General features: G+C 40.5%; 1 protein-coding gene across 37 annotated transcripts in view; it reads left to right on the top strand.

Annotated features, from left to right (window-relative positions):
* Nucleotides 1–1,315: 1,315 nt before the first annotated feature.
* Nucleotides 1,316–15,113, top strand: part of LOC117432368 (MAP kinase-activating death domain protein-like) — a 52,141-nt gene continuing 38,343 nt past the window's right edge. For 10 of the 37 annotated variants that reach the window (XM_034054213.3, XM_059002711.1, XM_034054208.3 and 7 more), the window contains exons 1-2: nt 1,318–1,673; nt 14,687–14,930. In XM_034054213.3, coding sequence (XP_033910104.3) covers nt 14,872–14,930 — 59 coding nt within the window. In that variant the 5' untranslated portion in view covers nt 1,318–1,673; nt 14,687–14,871. Of the gene's footprint in view, nt 1,674–12,118; nt 12,208–12,737; nt 12,902–14,686; nt 14,931–15,113 lie in introns of those variants that run through there. The other 27 variants (XM_059002714.1, XM_034054211.3, XM_034054203.3 and 24 more) reach the window with 7 other exon arrangements.

Genomic DNA, 15,113 nt, shown 5'->3' with positions numbered 1-15,113 from the left:
TTTCGATCTTTACCTAATTTTTTTTTTTGCACAAACATAAATGCAATAACATCTTTTAAGATCTTAAACCACTTGTAAGTATGTTTTTTGTTTGTTTGTTTTGTATCTAATTCAGCAGCGATTCAGCAGTGATTTAAAAAATGCAAACTGAATTAACTAATTAAAAAAGGCTATTTTTTTTGGCCAGGGTGCATGGGTTCATTCATTGAAACGGTACACCATTTCAGCTTAACCCAAAACAATACTTTTGTGGTTCACTCGTACCCCATGCAAAAAAGAACAAATACCAATGATTCTCCAAAATAAGACCAAAAAGAAATTGTACACCAGTCAGTCTGGTCACAATCCCTTTCTGGTGGGAGGAAGAGGTGGGATCTGTGGGATTGCAGATAGACTTTTAGGGTTAAAAGACAATTGATTTGTTCAGAATAGTTTAAGAAAAGTATAATACATTAAGCATAATTGCATTTAAAAAAAAAAAAAAGATATGGCTTTACATGGGGGGGGGGGGGGGGTATCTATAACTTTTACTGTTTCAGCTTTTAATCTAAATAAAATAAATTGTGCCTATAAAAAGTGACCATGATTATGGGTGGCCTTTTAGTAATATAATGTGTTTTATAGCTCTGTTACATGCTTTGGTAATTGTGTAATGCTCATTGATGTTGCTGTTGTTGGAATTAAATTCTTACTTTCCAAGGAGTAATGCACAGTAACTGCACAGCTCAGTGAGGTGCATTCATCAAGGGCTGAGATCAATCATAATGGATATTATTCAACAGCACTTCATCTCTGCCTCAATGCATCAGTGCAGTTATAAATGAACGTTGCTGGTGCAGTGCAAACATAAAAAAAGGCGAGCCATATCTCCCGTATGTATTTTCAAACGATGCAATTGAGGCTTTGAGAACGAACTGTAGTTCAGTGTGTTGAGAAGCTCGCGTATACATATATGACTCGCTTCTCAATGGTTAACCAAGATTCTCAACACCACGGTGCGAATTGAAAATGTAACACAGCGAGCTGTCTTTATAGAAAGTACCATTCGAGAACAACCAGGGGCGGGTGTCTCTCAAAACCGGAACCATTTTGTCCTATGAAAACTCTTAATCTGTATAGATGGATTAGAAAAGAGAAGTAACCTGGTATGAATTCAACCTCTCCTGTTATTGGAGTTACCCAATCTGCTAATCCACCCCGTCACGTTTTTTTTTTTTGTTTTTTTTTTTCGGGGACTAAATGGTTTATTCTAGCATTTAATTTGCGCTTTGTTAGGGATGTACTGTAAAATATTTCGCTTTTTACTGTGTCGAAGTCTGTATTGAATCAGGTTGCGGGTTGATGTACAGATTAATAATAAAAATAAAAACCTAGTCAAACCTTATTATTTTAACTGGCTCACTCGCTTGTGGATTTGGTAGATTCCTTCCCCCCCACCCTGCGCGAGTAATGCGGAACTCCTTGCAGTTGCTCAGTTGAATTGAAATGAGGCTGGCGGTGCAGGTAATGCAGCGTTATTGAAAGGATGAGACGAGTAATCGGGTGCAGCGAATGCATCCAGAATAATATATGCAGAGACCCATGATCAAAACGACACTGCTTACTTTCTGAAAGGCAGACGTTTCTGTTCTTTCTTTCTTTTGACCACGGGGGATCATTGTGTGCTGCAACGGGTAAGCCCTGATGAATTTATTTAGGTTATTAAGGGGTGTATACCACTATGTACTAGTGCAGGACCATTGGGTCTGTGCTAAATAAATAGAGAGAGTCACAGGATCGCTCGCCTTACACGGGAATGGATCAGGAAGGATGGGGCATATATTGGAGATGGATTAGATTCATTGTTAAGCCAGTTAAATGTATGTCAGTGCGCTTGCGGTATACTGTGTATACGCAATTGCACCTTTTTATTCGCATTGCCCGGATCAGGTAGCAAATATAACAGCACAGCTCGAGTTGTTTCATCGAGATGTCGCTCGTATGCAGTCACATTTTCCAAAAAATCCTGCTTCGTCTTGTCTTGTTAGTGTTGTTCGTTCTTTATATATATATACGTGTGTGTGACAAGAGACGGCTGAATATGTGTTAGGGTAGTACTTTGTTTTGTACAGCATGATATGTTGTAGTAAACCTGTGTTCTGTGTGTTGCAACGTTACACCATTCAGCAAAACAGAAATATATTATTAATACAAAAAAAACAGCGATGACCTGCATAATTTGGAGGGCACTGAGAGTGTATGACATTCAACACGCCATTGATGTATTCTGCCTCATCTGCTGTACTAAGTGGCACAATTCATCGGGGGATTGCATTGAGCTGTGTGATAGATAGATAGATAGATAGATAGGAGAGAACAAGACGGATGCCTGGATTAAACCGGCTGGCAGGTGGACGGACAGATGCAGAATAATCTAGTACCCCGCGCTGCCTGCAGCATCAAAATAGCACCATATTTAATTAACTTTGTCACCTTGTAGACTTTTTTTTTTTCCTGGAGTGTTGCCAGCGATTGTATGTAACCTTATCATTCTGTGGTCTTTAATTCTCTGTGCATCTCTGGCAAAATGATGCTTGCAGGTGACCGTAGTTTACAAAAACATGCTTTTGAATGAGCTGCATTGTTTTGCAAGCTTTAAATATTTTAAATTCCAAAGAAAGAAACACAGAAAGCATGTACTGTCCGCATTGTGAGTGTGTGTCTATTGTTACACTCAAGACACTATACTTTACCAGCTCCTATCTGGCAAGCTTCCATGGTAAATTAGTGGTGTCATTTTCAGGAAGGAAAAACAAAAATGCAACGTGTCAGTTGTGCTGTTTCAGCACTTTACCTGCCCACAGGTGCAGCCAGCCTCCAGGATATGCTGGTGAGTTGCTGCAGTGGGTATACATTCTGTACTGAATAAGTCAGGGTGTTAAAGTAACAAGCACAGAAGTAGCTGCACCAGTCCACTGGTCCCCAGAGTTCTCTGTAACTGGTGATGTTGGCTTTAAGTACAATTGTCCACCTAAACAGTGTACTCGCAGCTGACAGAAGATTGGGTGAAGTGTTAATAAGTAAAATACAATCTTTCTGATGAATCATCCCTCGACAGTATGTACACATTCTAAATGAATTCATTGACCTGATCGGGGTGTTTTTTCTGATTTATTCTTAATTAAATTGGCCTGCACTTGGGAGCATTGTGATAGCCCCATTTAAATGACTGCTTACAGTGGGCTCATATGAAAGCACATCACGTGACGTGACTTACCGCACTGTGTATATTCAGCACACCCCAAAAGCCAATCTAAAATGAATGCCTGTCTCAAAATGAACGACTCCATTATTTATTTATTTATTTTGCTGGCACATAACAGCAAGGTACATGGTATACAGAACTTGTGCTGCAGTGAAAGGTGAGTTTGTGTGCATTCCTCTGATGCAGTCTGTCATTGTTAATTCTGTCTTACTAGATACTGCCTATTGGCAAGTCTGCTGTCCTATCTTCATTTTGTCTGTCTTTCTTTTATCTGCTTGTCAATCAGGCAGTAGCCTCCTCAGGCGATGTGTCATGTGTGCTTGATGCTTCATTTAGACTTCACTCAAGAGATATGTATTTCCCTTTCTGCCTGCATGTGGAACTGATATTATATTCCAGGAATGCATTTAAAGGGCCATCTGCTTTGAACTGTTCATTTCTAATAGCAGTCTGTTTGAGGAGCTGGATATTTCTTGTATTCTTTTTCATAATGTCCTCCCAGGGTTTCCTGCTGTGTGGGTTGGAAGTCAGACATCGCTGCTAAGTACTTTTTGTTCTTGTTGTTTGAGAAGGCATTATTATTTGTTTATTTTAGCAGAGAGAATTATTATTATTTGTTTATTTTAGCAGAGGCCTTTATCCAAGGCGACTTACAGAGACTAGGGTGTGTGAACTATGCATGAGCTGCAGAGTCACTTACAACTACGTCTCACCCGAAAGACGGAGCACAAGGAGGTGAAGTGACTTGCTCAGGGTCACACAGTGAGTCAGTGGCTGAGGTGGGATTTGAACCGGGCACCTCCTGGTTACAAGCCCTTTTCTTTAACCGCTGGACCACACCGCTGGACCGTACCACTGGACCATACAGCAGCATTCTAAAAGCTGTGTGCCAAGTGGTTTTAAACTGCTCGCTGGCACTGGGATATTCCAAACAGACTCCTGTAAACATTCTGTGCTCTTGACCTCCACCCCATGCATAATTATACCTACAGTTGCTATTACAGTGCAGCTGTAGACTCGGTACACATATATCCACAAAAACAAAACAAAAAGTAAGGATTTCTTGAAAGACTCCCAGTAATAATACAGTAATAATAATAATAATAATAATAATAATAATAATAACGGGTGTGAAGACACTGCAGTGACACACTCGCCAGGGAACCTGTTCTGTGTGAGCAGAGATGTGGCGAGTGGTGGTTTTAACAGCTCGGATCTAGCTGGGAGTGGAGTCATTTACTTTATTGCTAAAGATTAGACAGACCTGGGTGGGGACAGCATTTCGGTGAGTCTTGCTGTACGGCACTTGGCATGCTGTTGCTTTATCAGGTGTTACACTGCTACATGGTTATCTAGTATCATGTTTAAGAGCTTGTCTGCTGGTTCGTTTTGAGGGGTCAGATTCGTACTTCTTTCTATGCTCCACAGGACACTTCAATCGTTTTGAAGTGCAGTCGTGTCAGGACTGTTTGCTCGTCTTTTTATTTTTTTGTTGCTACGACTGAGCAAATTTGCATGTTTTACTGGAACTTCAGGTTATTATGCTATCTGTCAATATGCTGTCACCATGGTACATATTATATCTTCAACAGTATGTGCATCCTTAAACACACAGTTATGTGTACATAGTATTATTATTTTTTTATTGTAAAAATTAACACTTTATGAATTGGGCTAAATCAAAATAGTTCGTCTTTAGAAATGATTATAGTGGTATTCATTTAGGAATGTATTTTTGAAGTCTGAATATGAGGTTCTGTGATGCACTGAGGACCTGGGAGATGAGGAACATAAAGTTGAGGGAACACAAAGCCATTTTCATAAGAACAGCGGCTTGAATCCTGGTTACAAGAGACCGGGAGACCTAGTATGAGGCAGCTTGGCTGTAACAAACCCCAAGTATCTCCTGCTGTGCCATGCAGTGGCCTGAAACCTAGTCTGAAACCATACTAAGCCCCACTCTTTAGAAACACTACACTATAATGCAATATTCAGAACGATCTCTTGTTTGCTCAAGCTTCTTTCATGACAAGGATTCCAGATAATACAGTAGGTTGTAATTGAAGGCCTTGATGGCGAGGGTCTTTGTGGATGTAGGGGTTCTGCATTGACGTCATGGGCCGCCTGTGTGTCTGTTGAATGTGCTAATAACAGCTACTGTTAAAGTAATCAGATCAGCCAGCATTGTTAATATGCAGTGGAGTATTTGTTTTTTTATCCATACTAAATTACAGGCACATGTGCGGTTACTATGTATTGTTGAGCCTAACCTTTTAAACCTGTATTAAAGATCACCAAAAATATAAAGGTCAGCACTCACCCTGATAAAATAAGTCAAACCTGCCTGTAAAGATCATTTCAAGACAGTTCCTTACAGTAAGTGGCCAACAAGTTGAAAACAGACAGAGAACTGCATTTTGTTCTGTGTATTTCATAAACAGTTACTGTAGTGGAGGAAAAAAATTATGTTTATAATAATTAAAAATAAATCAATAAAACAAACAACACTGGAGGGGTAGAATAATTTGCACATGTGTTTGCTTAATAATATTCCCAGGTTGGTATTTGCTGACAAACCCTGCAGGGATTGTAGGTGGTTTATGAAAAGGGAATGATGGGGCATAAAATAATCCTGATTTAATTTGTCATACAGTATAAAGGTGTATTTTACACTGCTTATGTGTGTGTATGTATGTTTTTAATTTTTGTATGTACATATCCATGAAGGTTGAAACTGAGTCGGTGTTGCCTGTATAATTGTTTTAATGTCTGTAACAGAGCTGGAAGATGTTGTTTATAACCTCCCTCTGCTGCAAGTAGCTTTCAGTAGCTTGAGGACAGTAATGTGATCTCTATCTAGTACTAGGTGTGCACACCCCAAACCCAAACACTCTGCTGTTACCAAGCAGACTAATTGCGGCCTGTCTTTCCTAAGGCCTATGATTGATTCTACAGTACACAATGCTGTAATGTCACTTATTCCACTTACTGTACACTGCCAGGCTACTTTACGCAAATATCAAGTTGGGCACTGTTTGACCTCACCACAGCCTCGACACATAGACTCCACAAGGTGCTGGCAGGTGTCTGAAGTTATGTAAGTCCATTAATGTTGATTTCATTTGAGCAGAGTGGTAGGCAGAGTTTTGTTCTGGGGATTGCACGGTTCAAGTTCATCCCAAACTTGTTCAATCAGACTGAGAGCCGGGGAATGTGGCGGTCATGCAATGGCCCCGGTATACGAGGAGAACATGCCCCACACCGGGGCGATGCCCAGTCCAGTCGGGTAGACAGGTCCCAGTAAAGTAGCCATGCAGTGCTTATTGCTACAGTAGTACAGTTACAGGAGCTCTTGGATAGAAAAGAAGAGTGGTGCATATTGAGATTTGACCTCCTTTTCTCTCCATCTGGGGGACGACTTACAGGGATGGAAATAAGACTCCCATTGCATAGGAGTTTGATCCATTCCTGGTTTTACTATGAGTTTAATAAGGCACACCTGAGCTTTCCAATACAAATAAAACATGAATTGATGTAAGGAATAGAGTAACCCCCTTCGCCTTGGTCCACTTGAACTGAATGTCCATTTGCATGATGAGTCATGACATTGCAAGCCATGTGAACACTTCTCTTCACAAACCTCTTTTTTTTTTTTTTAGTTAACGGTGGCTCTTTCCAGACCTTGTTATTTGTCCGAGGTGTCCTTCTTGCCATCCCAGGCGTGGATGATACTGTCCCACAAGAACAGCAAATAAAACCGGACCCTGAGAGCAGCAGATGAAAGGCCTGGGGCATGAGCAAGCATCAGTTGGTTCATAAAATATTTAGCAATCTGCTCAAACTAAATTTAGAAACTGCTTATCGACAGTGTTTGGTTTCTCTTAGAACAGTTACGGAAATTGATTTTGGCTCGGCGTAACATCAGAGGCCCTCGGCTAAATTTTCACACTACTGAAGCTGTTGAAGGCTTGCTTGGTTTTCATTTGTTTTGATAAGCTGTTATATACATGCTGTAGGTCAAGATGACCTTTTCTTTTGTCCCTCTAATCTGGTATTTATAGCCGTGTCTGAGATATTTGGTGCTGACTTAACTTTCATGTCAAGAGTGTTGCCTAGTCGGTGGAATTAGACCTTGGATCTCTCCGATATTAGGTGCTAAAAAGAAAGTAAGTGCTTTTTGTGATGATGGTAGTATAAGAAGTGAAAGCTCTCTCTCTCTCTCTCTCGCTCTCTCTCTCTCTCTCAAACACACACAAATTAGCCATTTTATATAATTCAGCAGTGACAAATCCTTTAAGTGCTTTAAAGGCTTTAGAAATTTAACATGCGTGCTAAATGAAGCTTTTTAGTTATAATAGATATGTTAGGTAACTTTCAGTTTGGCTCATGGATGTGAATTGCAGTACTGTTCTGTAATGGGGATTGAGTTGACATCCTAATGGACCAACCCCCACCCTCCCAAACTAACTCTGTTGTAGAGTTGTTGTTTTTTTTGTTTTTTAAAGCTCTATAAATGATCCAGTTTCTCAGTCAAGCCTTGCTTGCTCACGCGATAGAGCCGTTATTATCAGGCGGGTTGCTTTAATGGGTTTTTGGGATGATACTGTGTGTTGTTTCGGTCAGTACAGTGTGCTGAGAATGCATCTGCTTTGAAGTGATTTTGTTATAGCCTTACTATGCAAGATGATGTGTAAATATTTTTTTTCTCGGCACAGTGTGAGTTTGTTCATTCGCATTCAGATCACCAGATCGTTAACTATTTAAGATCCCAAGAGCAGGTCTGTAGATTGGAGAGGAGCAGTGATTAACTCAGGGGTGGGCAATTCCGGTCCTGGAGGGCTGGTTTCCCTCCTGGTGTTTGTTCCAACCGACCAATTAAGCTTCTAATAAGCACTTCATTGGTCCAATTAAGTAATTTAGGGTACAGTTGGCACAAAAATCAGAAGAGACAGTGGCCCTCCAGGACCGGAATTGCCCACCCCTGGGCTAGCTGAAGCGTCTTAAGGGAAGGGTGGTACCACACCACAATATCATTAGCAAGTAGGTGTGTGCGGATACTCGTTCTCGTAATTGCCTTTTAAGAAGTATTTATCAGCAGGTATTGAATAAACCCATTCGTTAATGTCTCGATTTCTCTCACCTTTACAACTGAGTTCCTATCGATTGGCAATTAACTTCCACATTGAGGGTTTTAAAAGCTTTTCTTCTTTGGAAATCAACACATTAAATACTTCTTAAAGGCAATTCCGGGTGCGAGTGTCATCACAGCCCTATTAGTAAGTATTCGTCTGATTCAGTGGTTAACTAGTATCGTACTGAAACAGTTAAAGCAGAACATGTAATCTAACACTCTGCAGTATTTCCGAAGCCACCTTCTCCAACAGGTCCTGCACCTCTGCATCAAAGAGAATAAAAAGCAGAGAGCTTCTCTCCATGGCAACAGGGACTGGTGGGCTGGGGTTTGGATCGCCCCGGTTTATCCTCCTCGAGTAAAACAGCGGTTTTAAAAATCCTGACATGCATTGTAAGGAAGTCCGATTGCAGTTCAGGTTGTTCAGAGGGCCGCCGGGGGAGGAATGGATTGTTCTGTAGTTAAAAACGAATTCCGCTCCCAGCAGAGTCGCCGAGAATGGCAACATTTATGGCAACATACTCATTTCATTGTATTTAAAGTTAATAAGTAGGTACATAAATAAGCGGCATGGGAGCTTATTTTAATCTAAGCAAGGGTTGATCTACATACTGTATATCCATGTCCAATTTGGTGGCTGCTGTTCACACGTCTGATATTTCACTAGCAGGGCGGTGTTCAGATGAAATGGTAATGTTTCCCCAGGGCCGGTCATACATGTCGTACTCGCTCATCACTGCATGAAAACCAAGTCATTTCGAAACTGCTGGGCAATTTGTCCTGTCCTTCTGAAGAATTGATTTATGGTAATATCCAAATCTTGACATGCCTGCTATAGCAACCAAACCTAGGAGCTTTATTATTATTATTATTATTATTATTATTATTATTATTATTATTATTATTATTATTATTATTATTATTATTATGTTGACAACAATAATCTCCCATATATATATATATATATATATATATATATATATATATATATATATATATATATATATATATTGTTTGTCTACCTAATGTATGTGTCTGTGGTATGTTGGGTATTTTGCATGTTACTGTATGTGATTCTGAAATACATAGCACTCTTCAAGTCAAGTATTTCCCAAAGAGTATTTTGCAGATGACATGATTAGAATAGAAACGTAAGACTTACTGTAAGGCTTAACTGTTGTTTTTGACATTTTATTTCATTTATCATCTGTGGAGTTGGATCTGCTGTGCATCGTTTAAAAACCTCTGACGCTTCTGTCAGCCTAATGGAAGTGTGAAAAGATGAAAGAGTCGCAGTTTCGAGCTGAAATAGAATCTGTAGCACATTTCCGCATGCTGTTCCGGAGTTAAAATGAAAGTCTAAAATATAGTTAGGTCTCCAACTTTGTTATCTGAGAAAACAGTAAGAGGTTGATCTACTGTACCTACAGCAGCTACAAATAGGACTCCCATTGCATAGCGTTTTGATTCATTCTTGGTTTTACTGTTGGATTAGTAAGACACACCTGAGCTTGCTAACTGTACACTGGAGCTAATCAGGCCTGTAGTAAAACCTGGAATGGGTGAAACTGCTATGCAATGTGAGTCTTATTTCCATCCCTCTACAGCAGGGGCCTCCAACCCTGCTTCTGAAGAGCCCCTATCCTGCAGGTTTTCTAGGTGTCTTTACATCATCAGTGGCTAAAGCTCTGGGACATGCTAATCTTGATTAATGAAGCCAATAATTGGTTCAATAAGTAACTGAGAGCTCGGTTGATATGAAAACCCGAGTCCCCCTGGGCTCTCCAGGACCCGAGTCCCCCTGGGCTCTCCAGGACCCGAGTCCCCCTGGGCTCTCCTGGACCCGAGTCCCCCTGGGCTCTCCAGGACCCGAGTCCCCCTGGGCTCTCCAGGACCCGAGTCCCCCTGGGCTCTCCAGGACCCGAGTCCCCCTGGGCTCTCCAGGACCCGAGTCCCCCGTAGCTCTCCAGGACCCGAGTTGGAGACCCCTGCTCTACAGTAGACCCATGTGGAATGAGAAACATTTTCACGATTTTTTATTTTTTTATTTTACTGCACCTGTACCCATGGATTGCATCAATCACTTTATTTTTAGGGGGAACCACACATAAGTGCGTGATGTAGTCCACTGTGATTTACTAGCACTGTAACATGCTCTAATAAAATCCAGCTGTAAATGAATCAAATCCTCTTCTAAGTCATACCACCTTGCTAGCTTGAGTCACCGATGAAAGACCCGTGTCTCTTTAAACGATAAACAGAGAACCCTTATTTGGACTCCTGTACTGTACTGTGCACTGAGGCAGACATTTAGGAAATCATGTTAATTTATTTGACTCGTTAGGTAATGCAGAAAGTCTTCATCTGCAATGCATATTTATAACCTAATCAAGATGCATTACTTTCTTTAATCCCTGGCAATCTGCAGTCATGCCTTGTCTAATTGTCATGCACAGTCTGAATGGCTGCCTGAAGAACAAATAACAGGAAAGAGCTATTTTGGTTGTGAGCCTTTATTTAAGCCTGGCCCTTTTTTTTTTGAAGCATTTTATGTCCCTTCTGGGTTTCTTTCTTCCTCTTTCAATGCATTGTTCCATTGCTAAACCTGATCAGCATTTACAGAAAGGTATTTTTTTACTCTAGATCCTTCAAGACAGCATCTTGTTCATACTGGTTTGTTTTTAAAATGACTGCATTTAAGGTCTATGGAGTAAGATAATATGTGCTTTTCCATATACTGTATGAGAAGTTTTTTTTGGTGACATCTTATAATTGGATCAGCTTAATATACATACATACATACATACATACATACATACACACGAATACGTACATATACACTAATAAATACAATTTTATTGTGAAGGAGACAAGAAGCTCTTCAGTCAGAGGCTGTACTCGATAAAGACGTCAAGCACGTTTTTTTATTGCATTTCTAATATTGCACAGCCATGCTGGTCTACAGTAAATGTCAAATAGGAACAACTATAGAATAATGTGCTTTTGGCGCATATGCATTGACCTTCAGTTCACTTGTTTGCTATTGAGTGCTCATGAACAGTACCGCATAGAGTGAGTTTACATGTAGAAACTGTTGGTATTAAGTGACTGTAGACTATGCATGCTGGTTAGTTCTACCATCAAGTAGAAACAATGAAATGGAGGAGAATTTGTACGATAAAGGGATTGTTTATACAAGGCCGGTTAACCAGCCTGAGCTCAAACAAGCACAACTGCAGCAATCGCATCCAGATTTTAGAAAGTGGAAATAGATTGTGCTAAAACGTTTCATTGAAGTCTCCTTTGGCCGCTTTGAGGTTACACAACACTGGAGACAGGCCTGTGCCACGCAGCTTGGACTGCAGGCCGCTTGAGTACAGTATGAATAGGCTGATAAACAGATGATTATATAAGCTGGCCTGTAGGTCTGTAACATCATTAGAGGTTCTCTGTGGTTTTTTTTCTTTCTATTTTGTTTGGGTCAGGGGATTGGCGTTGAGTAAATAGCTGTCGCTGCCTATTGTCTGAAGAAACGAGATTGGGTTGCTATGGAGACACAGCTGAATGGTATTACCTGGAGGGGAGGGGTCATGTGATGCGGTGAGAGAGAGAGAGTAATTCCCCTCTAGTGACACTGGGACATGACCACAGTAATACAAGAGAACGACTGAATATTAAAGAGCAGGGCAGGGAAATGGGACTTGTGATTACAGAGGCTTATTCTTTCAGGGAATTTGGGGGTGGAAATGCGCAGTTCTCTAGAGCAGCCCAGAGTCATCCGTTTACACAATGTTACGTTTGGAACCTCAGTAAGTTGGACGTTCTTGAATAAGTAAGTACCTGCCAACCAAACATATCCCTCAATAATGTGTGAAAGATCTCTGATATTGCCCATAGTAACTGAAACCACCTGCTGCAGGGAGATGCAAATTTTATATATTACTGAATGCATGTCATTAATGCCATTTGCACAACAAATGATTCATGTGTGTTCCTGTACATGTTACATTGGGGCGGGGGGCGGGTGTTGAGTGAACAGTAATTATATACAATATAGACGCCACTATGCTGTATACTGGGATACCTTTAGGAAAATGACTTGGTACTGTACTGTAATTATCCAGTACCTCTTTCAAGGGGTTGCTTGCTGTCTGATCTTGAGTGTCTGCTTATTGCAAAGAATGATGCATTAGTTATGAATGGATCACGCTAGTGTATTTTCATCGGTACAGTAGCAGCAGTCATTGAAGTGTCATGTCGTATTTCTATGCTTTTTATTTTCATATCCGTGTGACGAATTCAGTGACGAATGATCGCCCTTTGAAGCGTGCCTGTTGTGTTTCTTTTTATCCCCCCTCACAGTCCACGCTGCAGTATTTGCCCACACACTGACGCAGAGAGAGCCGTGAAAACTGAAGGACGAAGGCAGGCCACTTAGAAAAAGTGTGCTTTGGATTTTACCAGCTGCGTGTTTAAATGATGTTCCCATCTCAGAACAGTCCACTGCTGTGATAACTTTGTGTTGTGTAAGAGAGCTGGTTTAACTTGAGTGCTGTAGAGACCATGAATTCATATGAGAAACGTGTAAATAAAATGTTCAAAATCTGACACAAACCCTAGTGACATGGTAACTGTTTGTATGTCAGACCACATTAACAACCTTCCCCTTATAAAAGGGTATGTGTGCAGTTTTCCCTTGTTTGTACCATAGTTTACCTTGGTTAGCCATGTTTATTAATGTGCTTTACCATAGCTCTCTGTTCTTTACAATCCTTGCCTGTGCTTTACCATGCTTTTACTGGGCTTTATTACACTTTGTGATGCTTTTCCTGCGATTATCTTTTATCAGGGTAACAACTTGTTATCTGCCCCTTTTTTAGGATTAATGTAAGAAATGTAGATTAGGGTTGCTGGTTTAATTAGGCTTTGTGTTTATGTAGCATCTTCCTAAAGTTATATTAATAACAGAGTTCTCATCAGCCCCTATATGATGTTTACCTCCAGGAAACCAATTCATTTCACTTCCTGTGTCACAGGTGACAGGATGCTTTGGGCTATCTTGGTCTTTTGAGCCAATATAGAAAATGTGCTTGTGTCAATGTTTGTTTTGGTTTTTTTGTTAGCTGTGGTGTTGGTTTTGGCTGCAGTTTGGCGGATGGGCGTCATTGCTAATGCAAACTCAGAGCTCGTTATTATTATTATTATTATTATTATTATTATTATTATTAATAATAATAATAATAATAATAATAATAATAATAATAATAATAATAATAATAATAATAATAATAATAATAATAATAGTGCAGCTTGACAGTGGACTGGCTAAAAACATCTAGTTTCCAATTACAACAGCCTGGCAATGGGATTGGTCAGGTCAGCTGAGCTTCTTACCTTAACGAGGGAGGGAGGGAGGGTTTATTTTCAGACTTGTTCAGTATTACAGTGCAGTAAAAGACTGGGAAGCCTATTGTAAGTGTGTCTAATCTACAGCTTCTTATCTGGGTCTATTTTAATGTGAACGCTGGATCTGAATACTGCCTGGCTTTAACTCCTTCATGGACATAACTAAATCCAACTTGCATTAGCACCGCAGTCCTATTTACCGGCTGGGTGATCAGTGCTAATACACTACAATACACTTTATACTGATTCTCATTCACTGTTTGCATACATATTTTCATTACCCGAGGACTGAATTCCATGAGAAATACCTCTGCCCCCTCGTATATAAAGTCTTCATAGTGCAGTCCTTCGCCTTCATTAACTGGGGTCTGCTATTGATTATGCGTCTACCTTGGAAAGCTCCAGCAGTAGAAGCCGAATGGATTCGTGCTTGCAGTGCAGCTCAGTTTAATAACTACTGGAAAGTACAGAACTATGATCAATGGAGCACGCTTTCACCCCTGCAAATGAGGATCGACCTAGGTAGCCTTTATACAGTAGTAAAATAATTCAGTATTAAAAGATGATTGGGAATTTACTGGCTGGGGATTGATCCGCAAGTCTTACAGCAGCAGTTTATGGCAGTTGATTGAAACACTTTTTATGGGATAATATATAGCAGTGGCACCAGGTTTACCCACCATATAATACAATAGTGCTATGCAGGTTTCTCTGTACACTGTTCTGTGTGACACAGCAGTTGTCATTTAAAACTGTGCATGCCTAAACATTAGTGCATACGGCGGACTGAGAGCAAACTGCATCTATGTCAATTAATGTTGTGCTGTCTTTTTTTTTATAAAGATTGTTGATAATCTTAAGAACTGATTACATATCATATTTGTGACTCGCTCCATCTCTTTCAGACGTTTACAGTTTGACAGCCCATCACCCCACCCTCACACCTTCATCCGGAACCCAGAATGCACTGCGCAATCCTGTTTCAAGCCACGCCGCATAGTTAAGACTGCACTTAAGGGATTGGACGACTGCTGGCCAATGAGCTGTGGTTTTGCCGAAGCTGCGATGACCTAGTGGATGCTGTCTGAAAATGCTGAAAAGGAAAGAGTGTCCTCGATTACTGGACTACCTGATCGTAGTTGGAGTCAGGTGAGTAAAAGCTTGCTGTGTGATCCAGCCTGAGCCTTTTCGGTCAGGCAGTCGCGATTGCAGCATGTATAAAATAAGAGGGGCGAATATTCCCAAAGCCCAATCAGTAAATTACAGTGTCACAGCTAGTCTAGTCTTGTGATTTTTAAATCAGGTACTGATGCCACCTCTTTATTGTTCTTC

This window comes from Acipenser ruthenus, chromosome 27 (assembly GCF_902713425.1).
Source record: "Acipenser ruthenus chromosome 27, fAciRut3.2 maternal haplotype, whole genome shotgun sequence".
Classification (NCBI taxonomy): Eukaryota; Metazoa; Chordata; class Actinopteri; order Acipenseriformes; family Acipenseridae; genus Acipenser; species Acipenser ruthenus.
Note: the sequence above shows the minus strand (reverse complement) of the source record. Positions and strands in the feature narration are given on the sequence as shown.